We start from the raw sequence: 27,304 nt of genomic DNA on the forward strand, positions 1-27,304 counted from the left end.
ATACGTTCTCTCGGGTCTGCTGTCTTGCCCCTCTGCCCTTCACTAAGTGTCCTAGTACAGCAGACCCAGGTGCCCAAGGATCCCCTCTCCTTCTCCTTATGAACATTTGCTGGCCACATCAGGCACGTAACAAGCACCAGGACTGCCGGGCAGCGGGCTAAGAGGAAGCGGGGACACAGGAGTCAACAAGGCTCCCTCAAGGACACAGAAGTCCTGATCACTTAACAAGTGGAAACCAAGCATCTGACGAACTGCCTCAGGAGGGTGCGAGAAGAGGTTGACGAGAGCCTCTAGCAACTCCCATTCTTCCAACAAAATCACAGGCAGCTTCCATACCTTTCCATGTACTCTTGAGTATTAATAAATAATCCCATACTCTGTAATAAAAAGCCTAGTTCAATCAAATATCAAAACCCCAAACTCCCACCCATTTTTAAACAGCTATCCTCTCCTCTGCCAGTCAGCTCAGCCTTGAGGCGGCTCAAGGTTCTTAGGTGTGCCTGGCATTCAACACTACCTCTCGGGGAAGATTCCAGGCTCAGAGAGACTCCCCATGGCTGGGGGTCCCGGGACTTGACAACGTCTCCTAAAATGACACAACAGCATAAGCCCTGTTCTATATTTGGCTACTTACACAATATTCAAATTTCTGTGGATTGTTGATGTTGCTTGTTTTCAAATAAGGGCATTTAAGGATATGAATTTTCATCAGAGTACATCTCATTAACATTTATTGCTGTCCCTAGCCTTCGATACTGATAAAAGTAATATATGCTTGTTGGACAACAACTCATACAACTCAGAAAAGCATTCATTAATTCACTCAACAAATATTTACCCAGTGCCTTCTGTGTACCTGACATGGTTCTTGGCACTAAAGATACATCAAGAAATACATTAGACACAGACCCTGCGCTCAGAGAGCCTACAGTTCATCATGGCGTCAGATAGAAACTAATAATTATGATGTCATGTGATGCAGAAAGATTAAAAAAAAACCCAAGCCTACCCACCATCCCAAAGCCCAGAGAATTCCATGGTTCCCATTTTAGTCCATGACTTTCTGGTATCAGCATTATTATTATACATAGCATTACATTGTGAATATTTCCCCTTATCAATGGGTATTTTTCAGCCAAATGATTTTAGTATTTCAAAATGTGAATGAATCACAAAGATCTTAGTCATAGAATCTTTAAAGCTGAAAGAGTCCTTAACAGGCTCCTATTCTGTGGGTGTGTGAAAGGGGTATAAAAATCAGGAAATGTTAGGAATGATGAGTTGTAGAGGTACGGCCTTCCTGATGGCATGCACCTTGTGGGAAGGGAAGGAGGGAAGGGAAGTTAAAACCCTGTGTTGGCTAGACACATCTGTGTAAGAGTCAACTCCAACCCTCCATGTGAAAAGCCACCCTCCCCCCTCCTGCCCCCACACTGACAGATAAGGGTCCGGAGACCCAGACGACTTGTGTGCACAGGTGGCCCATGGGTGACGCGATCAGGACGGCTGATCGTGACCATCACACTGCACCAGCTCCAGAAACCAGTGGCCAGGTCTTCTCACCTCCCTCTGGATTTCTGAAGCATGTGAGTAATTGCTTCTACCTTTTCAGCAAAACCCAAGGTTGAGGGAATCAACTTTCAAAGCTAACTTTCCCCCCTTTTAAGGGAAGACATTGTACTCCTTGGAGCTGCAAGGCTGGCCCTTTTAACACCTTCTTAATTCAAAGGCTGAATTTGGCTCGAACCCCCTTCTCTCAACTGCAGCCAACCTGCTGCTGAATTTCAAGTTGATTTAAACTTTGGAAAAGTCTGGTGCGTGTCTTTAGTTGGGAGAGGTTTTTTTTTTTTTCCTTCCTTTTAATCAGCTCATAAGTCAATAAGCAGCGTGGGCAATAAAGTTCATACTTGGAGAAACCAAAGACTAAATTACCATCTGCATTCACACCCAGGGTGGATGGTCTCAGCTTTCAAGAATTTAGTGTTTGTCTTGGAGAAAACTGAGAGCCTAAATGCAGCCAAGGGAAAGAGAAAGAAATGCCACTTTTCAGCCCTGAGCTCTGCTTCCCCTGCACACACAGGAAGGATGGTAACGGAAGCATGATAGTCAGGAACCACAGATGGGGGAGACATCTGTGCAGTCTGCTAGTTTGAAGGTTCTGAGGCGATCTCGCATTGCCCTCCACATGTTTGTGCAAGTGAACTCACCAGGGCATCTGCTGATGGCACCCTCTGTGATTGCTAGGTCATCATTTCCAAGTGATCCCCTTGAGGGTGTTTAAGTTTTCCAACCAAACTTCAAGATTTGGGCAGGAAACTTGTGGGGCTTGGGGGTTTGGGTTGTTTCAATACCACCCACCCGGAGCTCTTCACACTGGCTCTGCTGTGATGAGAAGGGGAAGATAAAAAAAGATGTCAAAAGTTGTGGTTCCTGCCTCACTGACAGGCTACATAACATGGAGCAAGCCACTTAGCTTCTGTGAGTCTCAGTTTCCCCATCTGAAAAATGGGGATAGTAGTGTCTGCCCTGTGAGGTTATGCCACATTAAATACAGCTTGTTGGGCCGCCTGGGTGGCTCAGTTGATTAAGTGTCCAACTGCGCGGCTAAAGTCATGATCTCAAGGTTTGTGATTTCAAACCCTGCGTCAGGCTCTGTGCTGACAGCTCGGAGCCTGAAGCCTGCTTCCGATTCTGTGTCTCCCTCTCTCTCTGCCCCTCCCCTGCTTGTGCTCTCTCTCTCCCTCTCAAAAATAAATAAACATTTAAAAATATTTAAATACAGTTTGTTAAACTGTGGAAGGTTATATAAAGTTAGTTAATATCTTTACTGTTAAATGCTAATTATCTGCATGGAGACTTCAATTGTATCACGAAGAACATTCATCTCATTTCATTCTCTTCTCCACAAGATCCCAAAGAGAAAACATTATAGGAAACTTCTGAAGCAAAAGAATAAACCACAAATTGATAGAACCTAGCACTGAGCTAGAGGTTTTCTCACAAAGACCCATTTATTCCACCACGAGGCTATGAGGTGAGAAATATCATTGTCCCCTTTCAGGTGGGCAGAGGCTCAGAATGATTTTCAGCGATAGCCTTCCTCAAGGTCACCCTTGAGGTCACCCAGCTAAGAAGAAGTCACACCGGTATGCCGGTAAACTCTTTGAAGGGGAAAAAAAAGAAGGCTTGACTTGCAGGGCTTTTGCCAATCGCTATGGTGTAAATACTGTCACCATGACTAATTTCACACTAACCAGTACTAGCCAGTTTCAGCACACTACTTGACCACTAGCATCTGGAAGTTTCAGTTTCATCTCCCAGTTTCAGGTAAGGATCATTTCCTGAACCCGAGACTGACCTGCCACCCATAAGCAGAAAATTCCGGGGACCAGGGAGGAACCTGGACTGGCTGAGTCACCTAGGGCTCCACCCCCCACACCCACCCAACCAGATCCTGTGGGGCAGCACCTGAAAATGTGTGTTCTGCACACAGACCTGTTATGTGCACTGGAGTTTGGGTACCACCCAGCCCTCAGCTGCCAAGAAGGTTATCAGGCCAGTCACCCCAAAGGCCCCCTCCCACACCCGTCTCCCACACGCAGCGGGAGCCCAGGTATCTGAGGAGAGAGATGACAGCTTCCCTGGTGACCCATACTAAGATTCTGGTCTCGGTGTCCACATGGGGGCTGGATCATGGTGGTGAACTCGTAGCTTTGTCTTTATAATTATCTTTTCACCACATCTAGGATTCCACTTGATTACAAGCTGCACCATTATTTCATTTACCACCAAGAAAAAAAAGTGTTGCCAAATTATTTTAAAATATGAAAAAGTACATTTTAGAATCAGTGAAATATGATCTATGCAGTGTATGTACATTCACATACACATTTCACTTCACAACAGTTCATTAAATAGTCTGCCCTTTGGGGCGCCTGGGTGGCTCAGTAGGTTAAGCATCCAACTCTTGATTCCCGCTCAGGTCATGATCTCATGGTTCATGAGTTTGAGCCTCAAGTCGGGCTCTATGCTGACAGTACAGAGCCGGCTTGGGATTCTCTCTGTCTCTCTCTCTCTCTCTCTCTCTCTCTTTCTCTCTCTGCCCCTCCCCCATTCACACAGGCATGCTCCCTTTCTCTCTCTCAAAAAAAGTCTGTTCTTTGAGGGAAAGGCTGGGTCTCACTCATCTTTATTTTGTCCTCTGTGATCCATCAGGCTTGGTTGAATAAATAAATTCCTACCAGCATATCATTATACATAGTTTCTTGATCACTTATCAATAAATGCCCCAGGCTCTGCACCAAGCACAGTACCTTTAATCTCAGCAACAATCCTATGAAATAGGCACCAGATTCTTGCCACTTTACATAGGAGATCAATGAGACTCTGGGAGGCCACATAACTCGTAACAATCCCACCTGCAAACGAAACCCCAGGTCTGAGACTCCTGACCCCATTCACAATACCAGCTCCTCAAAGATGTTCAAAAATGTTCACTGAACTGAACTGCAGAGTGCTTCCACCTTAGTCTTTTGCTCAAGGCTGGACAATAAACCAGATTGATTTCTCGTTGGTGCTTAGGTTGTAGAAGGACGAATACCATTTTTAAAAGCAAAGTTTTCTCACTTCTGTTGGGGTTTCAGCTTTCTTAGACTTTGTGAAGAGAAACAGGCGGGCGGATTTTCTGAGCTTTGGTAACGTCTGGAGGGCTTGCTGGAATCAGACCTTTAGGTTGTAAACTCCAGGGCGCAGGCACTGACAAAGTTCTCCCCCACCAAATCTCCCTTGGGATTTGGTTCTTGCAATCTACCCTGTTTTCCAAACCCAGGTTGTGTCCCATCAGTTCCCATGCCTCTCCACCCCCACCCCCACACTGCTACAACCTGGGGGTGGCCTTGCCTCCCTGCAGAGCCATCCTAATGAGTGTGGGAAAATCCCTGTGCTCCTCCACTCAGCTGCAACCAGGTGGGGATTTTTCAGAAGGCATTTGTATTAGGAGAAGAAAGCACAATAGCACAGAAGATGAAAAAGCTTAGATTGCTTCACCAAGGTGTAGACACACACTGCTTTGGCTGGCTCAGACTTTACTGGGTCCACAGCATCACCACTGCCCTTCCTCTTTCCGGACATCACTTCCATTGTTTGTGGCTAGCTTACTAATGCCTTTCTCCAAAGTAGTTCAGTCCAGGTGGGTTTTATTCTTTTCAGGTCCTTAATTTCCTTTTTTTTTCTTTTTTAAAGATTTTATTTTTAAGTAATCTCTACACCCAACGTGGGGCTTCGACCCCCAACCCCAAGATCAAGAGTCACACGATCTACATACTGAGCCAGCCAGGCGCTCCTCAAGCTCTTATTTCTTTTGAACGGTTTTGTTGTTGTTTTTAGGTGTGTTTTGTCATCGTTGTATGCGAGCGTGGGGTGTTCTGTGGGGGTTTTCTGGTGGCCATTTGACACAGGGAGATTTGAGGAGGAGCCAGCCCATCTTTCTGCCCATGTGAAGGATCCTGTGCAAGGGAGGGACAGTCCCCTCCAATAAAGAGACTGTGTGATTCAGCTCTGCCACTCTGGAATACATGGAAGAATTTGATGTCAGCCTGCCTCTTGAATCTGAAGATTAAAAGGATGTTGTTCTACCATGAAGCAAACAAAGTGGCCGACTCCACGCAGAAGCTCTCCATGTTCCCGCCAATTTTCAGTGACCCAAACACGATCTACAATAAAGTCTCACCAAACCTGATTTGCCTACTAAGAGCATGGGCAATACGTTTGGGAGCTAGCTTAAGGTCTACTTCTACTAGCCTCATTCATTATATGTTTCTTAGTGTTTTTATGTTAAAAATTGTATCACAGCACTATGACAGAGTGGTTTGTACACAGAACATTTCGTCTAGACCATCATTCTTAACTGTACCCCAACTTCTGATTTCATGTTTATGAGTTGCCTTTGGGCTTCATCCGCATACAGATTTTAGCTTTATTGCAAATCACAGTCTGTTGTAACTTAAATTTTCCAGGGGGACTGAACAGCCCAGTGAGCATTACTGCTCACACCAGCACTGCTTCTCTGCTGCTGCCCTAAACCTTTCCATTCCACCAAAGACCCAGCCACTCTTCCCCTCCATTCTCAGTATGTGGTCACACACCTATGACAGGGACAGTGTATCCGTGTAAGTGAAGTGTAGCATTAGGTCTGACACATAGTAGGTGCTCCATAAATGCTGGGAGGAATACGAATTTCCCATGCAGACCAGTCAGATAATTTTTCTATGTGACCTTGGATGGTCTACCTAACTACCCATGCTCTTCCACAGCCTCCCTACTGGGGGAACAAAATAATGCAGCACTAATTCTGTCTGGGAAATCCATGGGGGTGGGAGGTAGCGGGAAAGGGAGTGAGCCTGAATTTTCCAGGCCGGAAACCTAACTGAGTCTTTAAAAAAAAAAAAAAGCATCCCCTGGATGGGATACTAAGGGCAGGGAAAGGACAGTCTGTGGAACACTGCTGCCATCTAGTGGTTTACATGCAAATGACAAATTTTATGCTAAGAGACCAGAGGCATTCAATAGGGTAATAAAAATCTCAGAATCTTCAAATATTGGCATTTAAAGAATCATCACAGGCACAGAGTCAACAAATGCTGATCAAGTCAACAAATGCTCATTCTGGGCCCAGCCCCTGCTGTGCACTGGAGTGGGGCTGGCAGTCCAGGGGACTAGAGAAGACAGACTGGTCCACCAAGCACAGGACACCACTGAAACAATATCCTGCAGAAAACAAGAAGACTCTGGTGGAGGGCAGGGGACTGGAATCTCACTTTATATACATCTATTTGGCTTCTGTTTTTAAAAATAGTTCTTACTTAGGGGCGCCTGGGTGGCTCAGTCAGTTGAGCGTCTGACTTCCGCTCAGGTCATGATCTCACAGCTTGTGGGTTCGGGCCCCAGGTAGGGCTCTATGCTGACAGCTCAGAGCCTGGAGCCTGCTTCAGATTCTTGTCTCCCTCTCTCTCTCTGCCCCTTCCCCACTCATGCTCTGTCTCTCTCTCTCAAGAATAAATAAACATTAAAACAAATAAATAAATAAATAAATAAAAATACTTCTTACTTCAGTAGTTATAATGAATTTATTGCATGTTACTGACCATATACTCCCTAGGGCAATGATTCTTAACCTCTGACCCTTCTTAGATACACTTCAGAAGATCCATGAACTTGAGTGGGAAAAAATTACATCTTTATTTTCCTGAATCTTGAAATGAAATTTAGCATTTTTTCAAGTATGAATCAAGTAACAAACCTGTGAGGGTTATTAGCAGAACCTGTGACTTCATTATTCATAGAAATTATAAAATATTTTCTTATCATAGTACAATTGTTGCAGAGATCTCAAATTATTTATTCATCACTACTTTGAAATTATGGTGATTATTAAACATGCTGCTAGATCTTAATATTAATTAGATAGCATATAATATTAAATCACTCACCTTTTAAAATATGTTGGTATGTGTATTTCAATATAATTGGCTACCAGCATGGGCATTGGCAAAACCCTTTGAAGAAAGTCCAGGGACACCTGGCTTAGCACCCTTGTCCCTTCAGACATGGTCACCTTATTCCCATCTCACGCCCCAGCGAGCATACAGAACTTAGCTATGGAGACCAAAGCCTGCACTCTGGGGACACCGACAGCCCTATTTACTGCATTCTGATTCTCTAACATCCATGAAGTTCAAGGCCTCTCCCTTAGATCTCAATTTGGACACCTAACAGATCTCTTCTCTCAGACTCACCAACTATGACCACACCTCCCCTCACTCTACTGTCTTTGGCTGTAGCCACAGCCAGGGAAAAAGGCACTCAGCTTCCTTCAGTCCTCCAGTCTCCATGAAGGCCAGCCCCGCCTATCCCACCCCCACTAAGGCACAAGGACCTCTTCAACCTCTCCCCTCTCTGGGCAGCAGGGCCTTTTAGCCTTGGCAGACATGACCTGCACGTCCTTCCCCAGCCACCCAGTGGGAAGGCAATTAGAAATTCATGAACAGAAAATGCCCAGTGCAATGTTTCCTTTCAACTCTGGCAGAGTGAAGCAAATTCTCTGAAAGCTCCTGAAAGAAGACTATAATTGTGAGCACTGCCAGCACAGCCCTGGAGCTGAGACACGAAGCAACAGGCCTGTTCCAACACTGTCCCAGGGGTCCCAAGTTTAAAATCGCCACTGGGGTGTTGAGAAGACAATACTTTGTCTTTCAATTCTACGTTTTTAAGCTTTTATCTTGAGATAATTGTAGATAATTCACATGCAGTTGTAAAAAATATGAGAGAACTTGTGCACCCTTGACCCAGTTCCCCCCAATGGTAGCATCTTCCCAACCCATATCACAATATCCTAACCAGGATATCAACACTGATTTAGTCAAGATACAGATCATTTCACCACAAGGATGTCTCATGTTGCTGTTTTATAGCCATGCCCACTTCTCTCCTGCCCCCATCCCCTCCTTAATCCATTTCTATGATTTTGTCACTTCAGGAATCCTTCATTCAGCATAATTCTCTGCAGAGTCATTCAGGTAGTTGCTCATTATCAATACTTTGTTCTTTAGATGGCGGGGTGGTATGCTATGGCATGAAGTACCACAGCTTGTTTAACTATTTACCTGTTGAAGGATATCTGCATTGTTTCTGATTTGGGGCTATTATAAATAAAGCTGCTATAAACATCCGGGTGCAGGGTTTTGTGCAAACATAAATGCCTAGGAATGCAACTGCTGAGTCATATGGTAGTTACATGCTTCTTTTTTTAAGAAGCCACTAAACTGTTTTCCAGGGTGGCTGTACCATTTCACAGTTTACCAGTTCAAGCAAAGTACAGAAAACTTGCTTTTCTTTATATTATTCTATCCTCCTTCATTTGCAATACAATTGTGTTATATTTCTTCTGCATACATTCCAAACCATATCTGACTGTGTTGTTTTTTTGCTTCAACAATTAAGCATAATTACAAAATTTGAGAAAGAAAGTCTATTTTATTCACCTATTTTTTTGTTTTCCATGGTCTGCCTTCCTGATATTCTAAGTTTCCTTCTTTTACTGAGTCGTTTCTGTTTTAAAAACTTCCTTCAGCCATTCTTTTAGGGCAGGTATACTGGTGACAAATCTTCTTTGTTTTCCTTTGTCCAAGAATTATCTTTTCTCTTCATTCTTTTTTTTTTTTTTTAATTTATTTATTTTGAGAGAGAGAGAGAGAGTGTGTGTGTGCTCTCAATTTGGGGAGAGCCAGAGAGGGAGAAACAGAATCCCAAGCAGGCTCCAATGCAGGGCTCAATCCCACCAACCATAAGATCATGACCTGAGGCAAAATCTGGACTCATCAGAGCCACCTAGGCACCCCCCCCCCCTTTCATTCTTAAAGGATATTTTCTTAAGATCTAGAATGCTCAATTGAGGGTTCTTTCCTTTCAGTACTTGAAAATTATTGGAGGGGTGCCTCGGTGGCTCAGTTGGTTAAGCATCCAGCTTGGGCTCAGGTCATGATCTCAGGGTTTGTGAGTTCAAGCTCCGTGTCAGACACTGTGCTGATAACTCAAAGCCTGGAACCTACTTCAGATTCTGTGTCTCCCTCTCTCTCTGCCCCTCCCCTGCTCATGCTCTGTTCCTCTCCCTCTCAAAAATAAATAAAACATTAAAAAAAAAGAAAAGAAAATTATTGGGCCTCTTCTTTCTGGCTTCCATGGTTTCTGATGAGAAATATACCATCATTCAAGTTGTTTTCCATTATAGGTAAGCTATTGTTTCTCTCTTGCTGCTTCTGAGATTTTTTTTTCTTCTTTGTCTCTAGTTTTCATAAGTTTGACTAGGATAAGTCTTGGTAGGTTTCTTTGGGCTTATTCTCTTGGAGGTTTGTTCAGCTCATGCATCTACAGATTCATGTCTTTTGTCAAATTTACAAAGTTTTCAGCTGTTATTTCTCTGAGTACTTCTTTAGCTCCAACCTCTTTCCTCTTCTGGGGCTCTGATGACAGGAAGAACATTAGGTCCTTTGTTATGGTCCCACATGTCCCTGAAGTCCATACAATTTTTTTTTTTTTTGAGTCTTTTTTTTAGTGGGTTGGTCAGGTTAGGTAACATCGACTATTCTATCTTCCAGTTTACTGATTCTTTCCTCTGTGCCCTTCATTCTGCTGTTGAGGTTTTTATTATGGTTATATTTTTTTTAGTTCTCAAATTCCATTTGGCTACTCTTTATATCTTCTATTTCCTTGCTGATACTTGTTTTTATTTTTCCATTGGTTTCGTGTTCCTAATTGTTTGTTGAAGTATTTGTATCATGGCTGCTTTAACACCCTTGTCAGATCATTCTAAAACCTGTTATGAAGGGTACCTGGGTGGCTCAGTTGGTTAAGCGGCTGACTCTTGATCTCGGCTCAGGTCATGATCTCACAGTCTGTGAGTTTGGCCCTGCGTTGGGCACTGCACTGACAGTGTGGAGCTTGCTTGGGGTTCTCTCTCTCTCTCTCTCTCTCTCTCTCTCTGCCCCTCCCCACTCACTCTCTAAATAAATAAATAAACAAAAAAAAAAACCTGTTATGGGTGCTGACATCTTTTCTCCTTCAGTTTGAGATCCCAGTTCTTGGTATAATGAGTGATTTTTGACTGACACCTGGACATTTTTGTATTATATAATGAGACTGGACTTTATTTAAACCTGTTTTAACTGATTTTCCATGATACCCCTGTGGCAGGGGAAGGACAGGTGCTGCCTCCTTCCTAACAGGTGAAGGAGAAGTCTACTACTCAGCCTCCATCAATACCCAAGGCCAGCAGCTCCTTACTGCTGGATGTGGTTGGGAGTTTGGATTCCCCACACGGTCTCTCCAGACACTGTGGTGGAGGTGACATTGTTATCCCTGGGTGGTGAAAGGCCTGACCCTTCACCAGGCCTCCGACACACCCCACAGAAAGGGGGCGGGGAGTCTCACTCCAGCCAGTTGGGAGTTCCTGGGGATGGAACTCCAGGTTTCCTGGGGTTCTCCACTGACCCTGTGGGCAAGAACGGGGCCTTGTTACTGTCCAGGGATTGGGAGGAATGGAAGTCCCAGCTCCTTACTTGGCATCGTCTGGCATCACCTCAAATACAGGAAGGAGGATAGCACCTCATTACAGCATGGCAAGGATGGAGGCCTAGGCTCCCCACTCAGTCTCTGCTGGCAGGGCCACAGTTTTCCCTGTGGTGTTTGGCTGGAATAGAGAAACTATTGTCTAAAAGTTTCCTGCCTTGTTAGATTGCCCTTTTCTTCATTCTCTGGCTAGAGAGAGCAGGTTTTTGTTGGGGCTTTTTTATGTGCGCTCCTTTTGGCATTTCTGGGTTGCTGGCTTCCTTAGCTCCAAGTCTGGATAGATCTGGTGAAAACAAACAAACAAACAAACAAACAAACAAACAAACAAAAAACCACAAAACACACGTAAGACAGAACTCACCACCACATTGCTGCTTACATCCCAGTGTCCCTAACCAGTCTGCTTTCTTCCCTCCACCTTTCAGACTCTTCTTATGTTTGTTTTACAAATAATTTTCCAGGGTTTTGTTGTACTTTGTTAGAGAATAGAAGTGTATCTACTCCATCTTCTCAAAAGGCAGAGGTCCTGGGTTTTTTGTTTTTTTTTGTTTCTTGTTTTTAACATCCAAAAGTTCAGACATAATGTTCATAGTTTCTGCTACTAATTCCCTAGTTGAAATGTTAGATTGGTTGGGTCCTTGATAAAATGGATTTCCCCTTGAGGTAGAGAAGTGACTTAGCTCTTGTTTTTACTGGGGACGCTACGTAAGAATACTTCTGTGTCCTCTGATGATAACACCTTCAGGGGAAGTCTGGAATATGACACAAAGGCTTTTTTTTCTCCTCTCTAGAAGGTACTGAAGTCCAAAATCTAGATCAGAGAGGTTACATGGCAAACACACAATAAACACTCAATGAATGAATCAACAAATGAACAAACTCAGGATTGACCAAAAATTAAAAGCACTGATGTCTCATCACTTTGTACTTAGGGGCTTGTTGGGTTATGCTATGCGTCTAGCTAAAGTTAATAGGCTCTTCATATGCAATTGAGATGAAGTACAACTCTTCTGGATAGAAATTTAGCAATACTTACTAAGGCTTAGTAAGTAAGCCTTATTTCTTTGCAGGTTCAAACCTCAGTAATCCACTTTCCTCAAGAAGTAAGAGTATAAAAAAGATTTGTGTACACAGATACCACAACGTAATTGTCAACACCACATAACAGAACACCCTAACTTGTAGTTCCTCAACAGATGGATTGACATCCATGATCTATCCATTCAGTGGAATAGAGAACATCTTTTGACCCCTGCTCCGGAGGAGTCATCAATCCCTTTTTAGCCCCTCCAACCCCTGCAATGCAATAGGGGCCCAGGCTCTCTAGCCAGACTGAGGAACAGGTGACTGAGTATTAAGTATCTACTTTGTGTAGTGTCAGGCACTTACTAGATGCTTTCTACATTTGCCCTCATTTTGTTAATCCTCTTCTCCTTTCTGTAGGTAAGTTTTATTGTAGTAATTTTTTAGATGAGAAACTAAATTTCAAGTTCGCAGCTGAAGAGAGCAGGCCTACGATTCTGACTCGACTGCCTGAGTCCAAAGCTTATGCTCATATAAGGCTGCCTCTCTCAGATAGATTTATCCCCATTTTAGAGATAAGGAAACTGAGGTGCAGAGATGTTCCTGATACATTCTGAAAAATCCTTCAAGTGGGTTATGAGAAGGCTAGAAGAGAGGAGGTATGCAAGAATGTCACTGTGTCCCTAGTATCACAGGTCCCTCTCCCACCAGGGACATTTGCTAAACAGGACCACAAAGGCTAGCACGAAATAGTTACAAAGGGAAGTCAGCTGTGAAGGAGGAAGGAGGAAGGAGGTGTCTGTCTCGTCTATTTAATGGGGTGACTCTACCTTGTTAGGATCTGCTTCCTTCCCCCTCCAGCTGCCTCAGTCCCTTCCCAGCAGCCAACAGGATGAGGTTGTTCTGGGAGCCCACCCATTAGATCCATCCAGAGGGGCAACTCTGGATGAAGAAGAGCCAATGCAACATCCAAAGATCTTCGGGGGGCAGGGGAGAGAGAAGGCAATGGTTAACTTCCTTCCTTCCTTTTCAAGTGGCAGAACAAGGTGTCATTCCCAAAATGCCAGGGGAGACTGTGCTTTTTGCTTGGGCCTGGGAGGCTTTCAAAAATGCTACCTAATTAAATTTTCTGCCAAAGAAAAGACAGTCACCAGACTCCAGGAGAAAACAGTTACTTTCCTAAGCTAGACAATGCTGTCATAATCTGAACGTGGCCAGAGAAGAAAGGTCCAAAAAGTGATTTCACTCAGAAGAAGAAATGCATCAAAGCAGAAAGTGACTGATTACTGGGAGTCTACCCCTGCCAAAAGAACAGGGCACAGCCAGGGAGGGTCATAGGACCTGTGAGGGAGCAGGCACATGGAAACATCTGTACTAAATAAACAAAACCTTCACGTGGGAGGAGAAGACCCCTATTGGACAAAAATCAACTGCTCTTCATTTTGTTTCATCAGCTTTATTGGTCATATACCCAGGATTCAATATATAAATCTTTCAAAATAACTAGATATTACAAGAATAGTTTACAATTCAGCTCTGATTGCACAAATACTTGACACAGGAAACCATTTTTTACAAATACATACGTTTTCTTATAAGAATACTTCAATAAAGAAAATAGGTCTCTATGCGTCTTACAGCAAATCCTAGGCAGTTTTTTCCCCTTTCAGCCATCATTTCAGGTTTTTTACCACAGCAAGTCCACCACATCCAATAGACCAAATCACAATCTGCTGCTACTTCTCATTTTCAACTGTTACTGAGATCCATAGTCTTAATTAAGAGTTTTTAGGCTTCTTTTTTTAATCTTTCCTGATCTGAAAGAATTCACATATTTAAGCTAGAAGAGGTCATTTAAACACCATGCCTTCTAAATATAGCTTGCAGCAATATGGGTGCTGGGTGATCTTCTCTCTCCTCACTTAGGCAAGACCAGCTAGTAGCTTTACCCCACTGTGCCAAGTAGGAGGGATAAAGTCCTTGCGTTCCTAATAGTTTCTAAGCAGCAAAAACAAACCCTAGAAATAAGAGTTAAATACAAGTATTAAGAAAGCTAAAACATTTGCTAGTGATTAGAATAAAGAACATTTTAAATTCAAAGTCTCTCCTAAGACGAAGAAGACATAAAAGAAAGGATGTGGCAGTAGTTTTACAAAATACTGAAAAACGAAAAAATGCTAATCACTTAGGTCAGTTGTGTATCATTCCCAAAGTGTCAGAAGACACAGAATCTTAGACTCTATGGCTAGCTGAATTCAGTATCTGGCATCCTTCTTATGCCTTGTGATAGTCTAATACTCACTTGCCCAGGGTGGGGGCAAGCCATCATTCAGGCCAGGGGAACTTTGTGGAATACTGACCACCTTTACCGAAAGAGACAGAATCCACCAGGAAAACATTTGGCATTTACGCCATTCCCTCACTGTTACTGAAAAGTGTGTCTACTTGGCAAAGCTTCTCTTACTTTTCCGGTAGCATGAATGCAAACCAAGAGACCAGCAGCATCCTACAGTCAAGTTCCTGAGTACCACACTCCAGCTGTCCAATATTCTTGAAAGGATTCTTTAATCAAGCCCTTGTCCAGTAAGAGATTTAACAGTACTTGGGGACTACAACTATGTCCTGCTTCTCTTCTATTTCTCTTGATTTCTCTTTCTCACCCCAGGGTAACAAATCGCTATAGGTTTTTATCAAAATACTGTTGCATTTGGAAAGGAGTTATTTCGCATTACCGAAAGTGTTTAATCACATTATGACGGGTCACATTCGCATACAACTAGATGGCCAAACAACGTCTACTGCAGTGATTTTGCAAATTCCGCATAGTCAATGTATCCATCATTGTTTTTGTCATCGTCTCTCAAAACACCATCTATTAGATTAATCAGTTCGGCTTCACTCATTGGTGGTGCCTGTTCATTCGCTTCCTACAAAATACAAATTAGACAACGATGAGTCGCACGTTTTACTGGAAGTGCTTAGCTAAGGTCTAAAATGTCCATGTTCGTGTGTCCAAAAACTCCTTCCATGTAGTATGTGGCTACTTCTAGGAATCTACAAACCATATAACAGACATAGAGTCAATTCATAAAAATCCAATTTAGAAATTATATTTGCCAGTGAAAAAGAAAGATGCAATCAAAGCAGGTCCTTGCTTATTTGTTTTTGTTTTTTTTTAAATTTTTTTTTTCAACGTTTATTTATTTTTGGGACAGAGAGAGACAGAGCATGAATGGGGGAGGGGCAGAGAGAGAGGGAGACACAGAATTGGAAACAGGGTCCAGGCTCTGAGCCATCAGCCCAGAGCCTGACGCGGGGCTCGAACTCACGGACCGCGAGATCGTGACCTGGCTGAAGTTGGACGCTTAACCAACTGCGCCACCCAGGCGCCCCACTTATTTGTTTTAAAAATTACTTTTCCCTCTTTTCTAATTACAGAAGTAACACATGTTCACTGGAGAAAGCTAGGTCTGGCTTACACAGAATTATGAGGTTCATAATTCCCACAAACCCATTCTAGAGAAAAGCTGAGAGCTCGTGCTCTCCCGAGGGTCAGCTCTGGGTGCAATGTGCCCTTGTAAAGTGCAAACGGTCTGCACTGGACAGCGTCCTGGGGTCAGAACAAGAGGAAGGCACTGCCAACCAGGAGACCATGTTACAGTCTTTGAGACAAAGGTGTTTCCCCTGCTCCGGAGGGAGCTGCAGCAGGGCTCACTGTGCTGAGTGCTATGCTAACGCTGTTCACATTCTGCCAATTCTTCCTTTGCCACCTCTCCCACACGTACCCTTTGCTCTCCTGTCGTTACCGCCAGCCTCGCCTTCTGGGACTGCTGAATCCCAGGTCCTCTCCCTGATGCCAAGCTCTCCCCGCGTCCATCAGTCTGCCTCCCACGGCAAAGGACTTTCCCGTGACACTGCCACTCTTCTGCACAAAGCCATTGTTAGCGCTCCCCACCACCTTCAAAGCAAACCCGAATCTGCTCTCCTGCTAGCCACCAGGAGCACGCTCGCACCACCAGCTCTGCCTGTCCTCCTCTCCGCATTATAGACTGAAGTGTGGCAGGGCAGGACAGACACTAAACCTGGACACATCTGGATTTCAGTTCCCTCACCTCTAACATGGGGGTAATAACCGTGCATGCCCAGCCCACTCCCAGGCTGCTGCAAAGACTCTGTAAATGCTCTGCAAACCGCTTCATACGGAGCACTGAGTAGTATCACACAAGTCCTCAATTATTACTGAGTCCCTTGATCACTTGGTTTGCCACCCTTAAATAAAACAGCTTCTCCCCTGCTCCGCATTTTGATGTGGTCTGTCCTTCAGGTGCTGGTTCTCAAGCTCTGGTGTGCAGTAGGAGTCCCTGGAGATTCTGCCTCAGTAGGTCACCCTGTGTGAGAAGCGCCTCCGAATAGGAAAAGAGGCAGAACGGAGCGATGAGCAGACAAAGAAGACACAGCAATACAGTTGTACAAGGACAGCACAGGTCATCAAGATTGAAGACTGAACCTTTTAGTGGGGAGGGGGGGCGGAGAGCACTTTCTGAGATGCTGCCCACTGAGCTACCGCAGACCTACCTCCTTATGGACGTGAGTGATGGCTGTGGACAGCTCCAGGCCATCAAGCAAATTATTGCCATCATAATCATGCATTTTGAAATAATGGAGCTGCAGTTCTTGTGGGGACATCTCCGCCTCTGGTTTGTTGATGACACCTTCTAGATGCTCCATGATATGCCTAAAAACCGATAGTCAGACTCAGACCACTTGGCAGCAACCCCGGGATCACACCAAAACGTTAAGAACTGAAAAGTTCAAGATCTTAAGGTTCACTCATTCCAGAAAAACAGAAAGCGTGGCAAAGCACACTCAAGGATGATAGATACAGGCAAGGCCATGAAAGGGGCAGGGAAAAGTCAAACAGTTCACCTGCTAAGCTGGCAAGATTATGGGTGTTTTCCTCTTTATTATTAGAATGCTGTTATAACATCATGGGAGACTAGCAATTAAACACATTTTTTTGAACCAATTCAAGGAAAACAAATTATGTGTGAGCCTAACTGGCCCAGGACAAAAGTTGCAACAAATAATTCAGTGTTAGAATGTGACAGTAAAAAAAGGAAAAGCTCTAGTCAGTCCAGAAACCTTAGTTTTATCCTGGATTCTGTCACCACTACTGTATACACGTGTGTGAGAATGTGTGTGTGTGTGTGTGTGTGTGTGTGTGTGTGTGCGCGCGCGTGTGTGCATGCACGCATGAGTATGAATGCAGAGGGGTTGTCTGTATGTCTGTCTGTGGTGAAAGAGAGACAGGATGAATTCAGGCAAGTCATTTATCTCATCTGGGCATCAAGATCCTCCATCTATGAAATGATGATGGAAAAAGACTGCCTGATTTACAGGTGGCTATAAGGAATAAATAATCACTCTTGAAAAACGTCAAGGAGTTGTACAAACAGTAGAAGGGTGGCTACCGACTGCAGCTGCAGGGGGGAGGCTCTGGGACCCCAGCCCTGGCTGGATACGTACTCTTGGTCGTGCACTGTATTCTTATCCAGGCCCACGCTGCCAGGATGGGAGAAGCTGGCCCCAGGCTCCTCAGCCCCAGCACCTGGAGCACAGAAGGCCCAGAGCAGACCACACAGGAAGGGGGTTCTGAGCAGCCGCAGAGATCTCATGGTCGCCGGCACCTGGGAGGTGGGGAACATAGAAGGTGCAGGTGAAAACACCAGAGCTAAGGTTCTTTCAAAACATGACAGTGTGCTGCTCCTGGAGAAGGAACTCAGTGAAAGGAACGAGGTTGGGGAAGAGAACATGTCCAACTGGACCTAAGGCCAGCTCTGCCATTACAGTGTGGGATGACCTTGGGCACTCCAAGTCCCCATCACTCAAAGAGCAGGTGGGAGGGCTTCATGACATTTCCTGAAGCTCCTTCAGAATGCCAAACAACTCAATGAGAGGTTAAAGGGATCTGAAGATTACTCCTGCCTACAAGAAGCTTACCGTCTGGTGAAATACTTCCTATGGAGAGCACTAAAAAGGCAGAAAGCGAGGTGTCCTAAAGAAAAATAAAAAACTGAGAGTTCAGAGGAACAAATTTCCTCTGGGTGAGGGAAGATCAGTGAAGGCTGGGGCCACAGTTTGCTGTGGACGTGCAGGGACTGAAGGACTAAGGCAATGCTGTGAGCAGAGCAGAAGGTCAGACAAGTGGGAAAGAAACTCCAAGTGGTGTAGTCAGGGGGAGCCTAGAGGATATGAAGCAGGCAGAATGGTGGACAATGGGGCACAGAGGTTGACCAGGCTCTATGGGATATGGCTTTGCATGCTAGGCTAAGGAGGCTGAAGTTTCTGGAGAACAGATGGGGAGCCACTGAGGATTTGTGAATGGGAGATGAGATCAGAGCTTGGTTTCAGAGTGGCTCATCCAGCAGCACAATGGGGGCAAGGTATTTGGTGGAGCAAGACCAGAGCTAGGAATGTGGCAGTTGAGGGAAGCGATGAGGCAGGTCAGATCAAGGCCTGCAGTAGGGGACATGGGAAAGAGGACATTAACCCCTGCCTCATCCATCTCCCAGGACTGTGACAGGTAACCCAACCACTGTGAAAGAGCAGCAGAAAGGAGAGTTACACAGACGTTAGGATTCCATTAAGTACTCCCGGAGTTTGGCTGGACCTGCAACTATGGTCAATAAGATACAGTCAGCTACACAGTAAGTTCCTGAGGGCAGGAGTGCTTCGTTCCCAGGATTCCCCACCAAGGCTCAAGCAGGCCTCTACGATTTGTGAAATTCAAAATCCCAGTCTTTCCGGGGGCTTATAGACCGATCTCAAAAAGGTGAAGGACTGCCATACCAACTAAGGCAATGCTGTGAGCAGAGCAGAAGGTCAGACAAGTGGGAAAGAAACTCCAAGTGGTGTAGTCAGGGGGAGCCTAGAGGATATGAAGCAGGCAGATGGTGGACAATGGGGCACAGAGGTTGACCAGGCTCTATGGGATATGTCTTTGCATGCTAGGCTAGGACCATGTTGGTCCTCCATACCAACACAAGGACTACATATCCATCTCCCAAAAGGCAGCACAAATTCTGCTGATAACAAAGGCCAGTGATTTCTAATGGGCCAAAGGTAGCCACAAGACCAAACCAACAGCAGTAAAGAGAAAGCTTTAGGGTACTGGTCATTCCTTGCATCCATCACACACACAGCTCACTCCAAAGCCTCTGTACCTGGGGCTGGCAAGGAGCTGTGTGGCAGCCCTCTCACCCATCCCAAAAGGTGGGACTCCGGGAGAATACCATCCCCATGACGTTCAGGAAAATTTCCCAAACCCATGTTGCCTATCAGTGGTAACCCCTTCAACAGTTCCTTCCTCAAGGGAACAACAGTCGCTGGGGTGTAACTTCCAGGGGGCCAAAACGCAGCATCTAATCTTACAACTGTATAGGGACATCATAATGCAACATCATACTTAACAGTAAGAAATGATTTTTAATATTTAATGAAAAAGAGCAGACTGCAAGTCTGTGAAAAATAATTTTGTAAAAAAAAAAGTGTATATTTCATACATAGAACAATGGCTAAAAATGGTTAAAAGATTATTTTCTGAAATAGGAGGTGTGATTTAGATTTTTCTTCTTTTTATTTTTCTCAGTTCCTACTAAGGATTCTAAGGATTCCTAAGGTCTAATGTTCCTACTATAAACATGTTTTTCTTTATAAATGTGTATTTAATGTGACTTACCCCATAATTTTGCTCAAATATGTATGAATGGAATTTAAAGCGGGGGGGGGGGGGCCTTCCATTTAATTCTCATCCATAGAAAATAATTCAGGACCAGAAACTACATTTCCAGTTTTACCAAATAAAAGTGTCCAGACCCTGACAAGGCCACTGCCACTGTATCTGGTACCCGAAAACAAGGTCTCAAGTTACTCCCAGCAGTGACTGCCCAGGCCAGAGCAGAACAGCTTGGTCTAACCACGTATCTTAGAGTTCTGAGACAGGAGAGATCAGAGAGGGAAGCCAGTTCCTCCCAAGCCTCTTAGACTCATGCACAGTAGACATCGCTTTCTCCAGCAAGCCTTCTTCAAATCTGAGTCTGGCTTAGGTGTTCTTCCCATTCGCTCCTGAGTGCCTCCCTTCAGAAGGGTCCGGTCTGACAACAGATGCGAATGCGACCTTGAAAACTGCCTGATTACTTGTAAGTGCTCCCTGCTGGACTGAGCTCTATGAGGGCAGGGAGGGAACCACATTCCCAGAAGCAGGCACAGCGCCTGGTACAGGGGCTGACGGTTTCAGCCTGTGTGCCACAGTCCTTAGTGGGCGGTGGGGGGAGGGATTCCCATCTTCACAGATACACTGCCGAGTTTTGATGTCAGTGTAACTGAGCATAAAACTTTTTTTTGGAGATATCTATCAGATAGTCGAGTGATCAATGAACCCATAGCATAATTTCTTATAACTATGTGGTTGGAAGCTTAGTATCAAATTGTGTATGTGTGTGGAGGAGAAATAGGTTCTATTTAAAAAACACCAAAAAGAAACCAAGGGATAGGTAATACAGTAACTATGGGTCCACATTCTCTCAAGGGAAGCAGAATAAAGGTCAAGAACCAGTTGATGTGGACATGTCCCACTTTGGTTTGTTGCAGCAGGTTTCTAACAGAACATAACACAAGTCCAATCAATCTACCAAACACAGAGGAAAAACTTTCCCTCAAGTGCTACAGTGAGAACAGGGAATCTGCCACCTAACAAATTAAACTGTCACATTCAAAAAGAAACATAAGCAACTCCCCTTTGCCTGAAGAACATGTTGCATCACCCATATTCCAATGATTTAGTTCAAGGCCATGAGCAAACAGGCTGTTAGATAAACCCCAGCAGTTCCCAAGCTCACTGCCTTCTTTGAGAAATTATAGAGGCCAGACTGGAAAAAAATCCAAAGGAGAGACTTCTGAAAGAGATTTCAGAACCCAACCCCTGCTTTCAGACATCCTTGACAAGAAGCCTCAGTCCTGGGAGGGAAGTACCAGACCAGGCTCAGTAGCCAGTCTCAGTGTAACAGGGCTGCCTTCACCGCTCCAGCAGCCTCTTCCAGGCCCAGAACCTTTGCTCCCAATGTTCCATTAACCTGTCTGCCGTCTTCCTTCCAGGCCCAGTTCAAATGTCATTTCAGGCTTCTTCCAGCCACACCAATCTTTCTCTCCTCTGACTTCGGTCTGCAGCCTCTCACAACATATAGTCACATATTGTTCTTTTCCCTCCCTCTGTGAGGGCCAGGACACTGTCATCTCAGTCTCTCCCTTACTCTACCAATCACAAAGTGCTAAGCTGACTGGAGAACAGCATATCCTCAGGTCTGATTCAGGGCAGTGGGTTTTGGCACCTAGATATGCTGTTCCCTATCACAGAAGATCTGGCCTAAGCTGGAAAAATAACCCCTTTGGAGCTCTCCCACCAGGGCCTGCCTGGCCAGCTTGGTCCACCCTCTCCTCCCATTGTGTCATTAGCCCTATCAGCATGTTAAGAGTTTGGAGCCAGCCTTCCTCCTATAAAGATTGCAGCAGCTGTTAGCAGGTTTTCTCTCCTGCCAGGGGCCCTCAGTTAAGAATTCAAACTCAGGGGCGCCTGGGTGGCTCAGTCGGTTGACTGTCTGACTTCGGCTGAGGTCATGATCTCGCAGTTCACGGATTTGAGCCCCACATCGGGCTCTGTGCCGACAGCTCAGAGCCTGGAGTCTGCTTTGGATTCTGTGTCTCCCTCTCTCTGCCCCTCCCCCACTCATGCAGGCGTATGCTCGCTCTTGCGCTCTCTCTCTCTGAAGTAAGTAAATATTTTTAAAAAGTTTTTTAATTAAAAAAAAAAATTCAAACTCAAAAGCAGCCACACTCACTAATATCCAGACATCCTGTACCCAAAGTCAATGCCAAAGAAAAACTCTGAAGGGTACTTCCCATTTACCACTGCTACGGTCCTGGACTGAAGGCAAGAATATAGCCAGGTTCCTAGGCCAAAGAAACTGCTACATGGGTTGGAGATTGAGAATTGGTTCTGAAAAGCCAAACATTTAATAACTTGATCCATATGTTTATTTGGGGAGCCCAAGAAGCGGCCAGGCTTCATTATGCATTTAACCAACACACTCCTTACTAACAGCCTGGTGCCACACAAGGTACTGAGGACTATGGCCCAGACAGGTGCCTGTCACACTGATTCCAGCCTGGTGGAAAAGAGAGACTAATAAATAGACCCCTATGGAGTACCGCTGAAACCCTAACCCACACCTGGAGTAACCCATGAGGGAGAAAAGGATTTTTTCAACTAAAGTACAGTACTTCAGGCAGAGAGAAAAGAATGTATCCAACACCTAAGCCTGTAAGAGACTTGGTCCAACCCAGGAACTACAAAAGATTCAAGAGGGTCGAAGACACAGTAGAGAGGTAGAACTGGATGGAAGCATATGGTTAGCTTGTCTAAATAATTCTGCAGGCTGGCAGGGAACTGAAATCTGCTACTCTGGGATAAGCAGGCCCATTTGATAAGGAGGGTGTTTGGCCAGGGGGCCTAATCCATTGGAACAGAGTGGGGAAGAGAACTAGAGTAAGGTAAAAACAGAACAGGTCATGAAGGGCCTGTATAAGCTATGTTCAAGAGCTCAAAAGAACAATGAAAATCCACTAAGGACAGAAGGGGAATGGGGGAAGGGATCTGCTGACATTAACAGGTCTGTGTTTTAAGATTATCACTCTGGCTTTCCAGTACAAAACAAACTACAAAGGATCAAAAGACCAGTCAAGATGTTATTGATGTAGTGCAGGGGTGAAATGACGGTGGCCTGAACTAGCTGCAGCAGAGAGGCCATGGATCAGGGGCGAAGTGGGAAGTATTTAAGAGACCTGTGATAGATTCGATTGGGTGGGTGAAGGAGTACCGAGCCGGGGCGGGGATGGGGGGGCGGTTAGAGTGACGCCCAGGTTTCTGGCTTGGGCACCGGGTGCATGGCGGTGCCATGCCCAGACAGGGGATTCAAGAGGAAGTGGGCTTCCCCCATCTTCCCACTCGCTTGGCCAGACAGGACCTGTTTGTTGTGACCCCCCTCTGGGACACAAGGTACCGGCGGTAGACGAGAGTAACGCCCTCAGCCGGGCCCATCTGGCTTCAAAGCCCCCGGCCGCCTCTGTTCCAGGAGAGTGGCTGTGCTCCCGGTCGCCGGCTAAGCTTCCCGAGGCAGAGCAGAGGCCGAGACCCCTACTCAGGCCGCTCCCGCCCCGCAACCTGAGCCAGAAGCCCCGAGCCCCTGAGAAGCGCCGGGATCCCGCCCCACTGCGGACGCCTGAGTGCCGCCCCAACGACCTCCTTCTCCAGGGTCGAGCCACAGACCTTAGAGGACGAAGCCCGGGCCTCGGCTCCTCCTGGATTCACTCACCCTCGCTGCACCCAGTTTCCAAGCAGTTTTCCTCAGACGCGAAGCCTCCTAGCATGAGCCTCGCCAGCCCCCGTCCTTGCAACCCTTTTCCTCGCCCTCCCCGCCCCGCCGCGCTGTGCGCATGCGCGCTCCCCTCTGGCCGCCCATTGGCGCCACAGAGTCCCACCCCTGCCCGGCGCGAGGCAGTGTGGACCGCTAGGGTGATTCCACGTGTAAAGGGCCCGGAACCAACTAGGGCCTGGCAGGCGCGCAGTTCCTCAGCCAGCCAGCCAGCCTTCCCGAGGGCGACAGTCGGCTCTAGCCTAGGTTGGGCCACTTGAGCCTTCTCGGCCCGGCAGCTTGCTAGGAATGTAGTCCAGCGTGGGACATAGGATGGCTAATGGGGATGGGGAGGATGCTACAGCTGCCTTCCATTCGGCCTCCACCTTTACAGGTTCCTCGGTTCCTCCACCTGTAGGTTTGGAAGAAAGATCGTGGGAATCCTAGTTCCACTTCTCATGAAATGCCTAGAAGACGCTGGAGCCAGCTAGAGATCCTGCGATTCCAAGATTGTCCTACTTCCAGCCTCCACTTGCTGCAGTCCACAAACCACTTAAGCTGCAAGACCTATTCAATTGTATACGAGTCCCGCCAAGATTTCATGGGCAGCCCAGTTCAAAAACCACCTTACCTGTGCAGTTAGTGAAATCACCTTCTATCTCAATAGAAGACAAAGCACTTCAACCCCCTTCCCCCCACCCCCACCCAAACAGACCCACAAACAAAAGAAACCATAAGCCCCACATAATCCTGCTCTTACACCTTTCCCCCTATACAATACTATCATTCCATGAATATTTATTGACCAGATGGGTAAATGAGTGTGGGACTGTCATTTTTTTAAATCCCTTCTCCCATTTGTGTTCATAAAGATACATAATCATTTTTCGTATGAGCCTGGATTCAGAAAGGGAGACACTGGGCAAGAAAGAAAGGGGTTAAGTGAGATGATCCCAGAAGCCTCCCTGTACTCTGCTTTAGCAGATCAGTGCCTTGAAAGGTGGCCAAGGTAACTGCCATTGACAGTACCCCATTTCTTCTCCCATCTTCATCTGAGATTAAAATCTGTTAATCCTCTCCCAGAGAAAAATCCCAGGATCCCAAAGTCCCTGAAGAAACCCTATTAGTTCAAGACCCCTTCTTTCCTTAGTCTGAAGTTTGAGTTACTTTGATCTAGTTCATTCTTCAGCACTGCATCTGTCATCCACCCATTCTTACATTTGCCCATTTATTCATTGATTCAGTAACATTTCTTGAGTACTTCCTATGTACTAGACACTGCACTAGGAGCTACTAGATATACAAATAAGACATAGTCTTGTGTTCTCATTCTATTTAACCAATGCTCCCACTTTTTCTGTGGATCTTAACCTCTATGTCTTTCTCTAGAATTACCAATTGCTCCCTCTCTAATAGACCATTCCCATCATCATATAAGCTTGCCCTCTGGTTTCTATCCCACCATACTGCTGAAACTGCAATCTCCATGCAAATCCAGTGGTCCCTTCTCTGTTCTGTTTTTGCTTGCCCTCTCAGTACTATTTAACGTAGTCAACCACTCCCACGTTGAAACACTTTCTTCTCATTTTCTGACATCATGCACTCTTAGCCCTCCTATCTCATTGGCTATTCTTTCTTGAGTTCTTTTCCCTGGCTTCTCATCTCCTGCTCAACCTATAAATATCAAAGTACCCTGGGTACTATCCTGAGTCTCCTCTTTATCTACCCAACTCATTATGTGATTTCATCTAGTCCTATGATTTTAGGTACCACTTATAAGCAGGTGGCTCCAAATTTTCTCTAACAATGACTTCTCCCTGTAATTCCTAATTCCCTAAAAAAGTGTATACTTGACGAATGTCTAACTGGCATCTCAAATTTAACTTGGCCTCCCCAAATATTTTCATCCCCAAGCATGTACCTCTCTGTTTTGTTCATTTTAGTGAATATCATTGCCATCCATTTAGTTCTTCAAGCCAAAATTCTAGGAGATATTCTTGTTTTTCCCCTAGCTCTACTGAGGTATAATTGGTAGCCATGAAACCATCATCTGCTACCTGTACTTCTGTGAGAGCTTCCTAACTGACCTCCCTGCACCCATTATTGCCCCCATTCTAGTCGATGAATGAGCACACATTTATTTAAGCCATTTATAGGTGAATGCGCTGTAACTTGTAGTTGAACCAATTCTTAACAGGCAAATAATTTGGTACCAGAAGTAGTACACTAAAAACAGACACTAATGTGGAATTAGCTATATGAAGGTTAAGGTATAGCCAGTGGTGAAGACTCCATTCCAAATTGGAAAGTTGGTGAGCAACTTGTTAAGCAGTAGTGAAACTGTCAAACTGCTGTCACTTGCTGGACCAACCGAAGTTGTATTGTAGGAGAAATGTCAGGATCAATATAAAACGTTAGTGGTGTTGCCTTTTTTTTTTTTTTTTTTTTTTAGTAGCTTTCAGCAAGTGAGTGACAAATCTAGATTAGAGATACCTGATTTGAAAGCAGAGATTAAAAATAAGGCCTTGGTAAGGGCGGAATTCCTTACCTGCAGTTTACAACCTAAACTGACCTAGTCCCACAAGTTGGAGTCTCACTAGCTTGAAATAAATAATTTTCTTTGTATACCCAGCACAAGTGGAAGCAGGGAAGAGGCAGCTTTATCAGGAGAGAAGATTGAGGCCCAAAGTAGCAAAAATGGACTATAGGTGGCATCTCTGCCTGCAACTGTTGTTTTGAATTGCCTCAACTGTAATTGAGCACACAAAAAGCAGCCCCTAGAAGACTTAAATATTCTGATACTTGATTTGCTTGTTTTGCAAAATTAAGCACTCGAGGTATACACAAGAAACTAACAAAAGAGAACAGAGGTGAGAATATGACCTTATTATTACTATTATTATTTTTGAGAGAAAGAGACAGAGTGCAAGTGGGGTAGGGGCAGAAAGAGAGGGAGGGAGACACAGAATCCAAAGCAGGCTCCAGGCTCCAAGCTGTCAGCACAGAGCCTGTTTGGGGCTCAAGCTTACAAACCACAAGATCATGACCTGAGCCAAAGTTGGGTGCTTAACCTACTGAGCCACCTAGGTGCCCCAATAAGACCTTAATTTATTTCTTTTTGTATTTTTTTTTAACCAAGAAAAATGTTACCTATTTGGAAAAAAAATTTTTATTTATTTATTTTGAGAGAGAGAGCACACAAGCAAGGGAGGGTCAGATAGAGGGAGAGAGAAGATCCCAAGCAGGCTTTCTGTCAGCCCAGAGCCTGACGCAGGGCTCCATGGGGGGCTGGATCTCATGAACCATGAGATCACGAACTGAGCTGAAATCAAGAGTTGAACCCTTAACTGACTAAGCCACCCAGGCACCCCATGGGAAAACATTTTTAAAATCTTTAATTAGAAAACCATTTAAAGACCCCGTAGATAAGTTATTTGATTGTTATTACTCATGCATGGAATTGACCAGAAGCCTAACAAATGATTGAGGGAATCACTTATGTCCTTAAAATCTGAAGCCTGGTCAACATCAGTCTGTTACTGTTTAACACTTAGGGCAATCCCTGGATTCCTGAATCCCCTCCAACAGGAAGTGGGATACAAACACTGGCATTCTACACAACCAGGGCACAGAACAAGTGAGGGGCTGGTAGATTCCCCAGTCAAAAACTTAACATACTGCCACAGAGGAGATCC

At 45.1% G+C, this 27,304-nt stretch overlaps 1 protein-coding gene and 1 pseudogene across 4 annotated transcripts in view; both read right to left on the reverse strand.

Moving 5' to 3' along the window:
* Positions 1 to 27,304, reverse strand: part of LOC125161802 (guanine nucleotide-binding protein G(I)/G(S)/G(O) subunit gamma-10-like) — a 115,002-nt pseudogene that overhangs the window by 60,405 nt on the left and 27,293 nt on the right.
* Positions 13,585 to 27,304, reverse strand: part of MCFD2 (multiple coagulation factor deficiency 2, ER cargo receptor complex subunit) — a 41,007-nt gene continuing 27,287 nt past the window's right edge. Inside the window, exons 3-6 of one of the 4 annotated variants that reach the window (XR_007150765.1) lie at positions 17,671 to 17,831; positions 16,720 to 16,879; positions 14,877 to 15,071; positions 13,585 to 14,162 (exon numbers count right to left, since the gene is read on the reverse strand). Coding sequence is in view for 3 of the 4 variants with exons in the window: in XM_047851901.1 (XP_047707857.1) it covers positions 14,940 to 15,071; positions 16,720 to 16,879; positions 17,671 to 17,819 (441 nt within the window). In the remaining variant the exon portion in view is untranslated. Of the gene's footprint in view, positions 15,072 to 16,719; positions 16,880 to 17,670; positions 17,832 to 23,524; positions 23,682 to 27,304 lie in introns of those variants that run through there. The other 3 variants (XM_047851901.1, XM_047851902.1, XM_047851900.1) reach the window with 3 other exon arrangements.

The sequence above is a fragment of the Prionailurus viverrinus genome, chromosome A3, assembly GCF_022837055.1.
Source record: "Prionailurus viverrinus isolate Anna chromosome A3, UM_Priviv_1.0, whole genome shotgun sequence".
In the NCBI taxonomy this organism is placed as follows: Eukaryota; Metazoa; Chordata; class Mammalia; order Carnivora; family Felidae; genus Prionailurus; species Prionailurus viverrinus.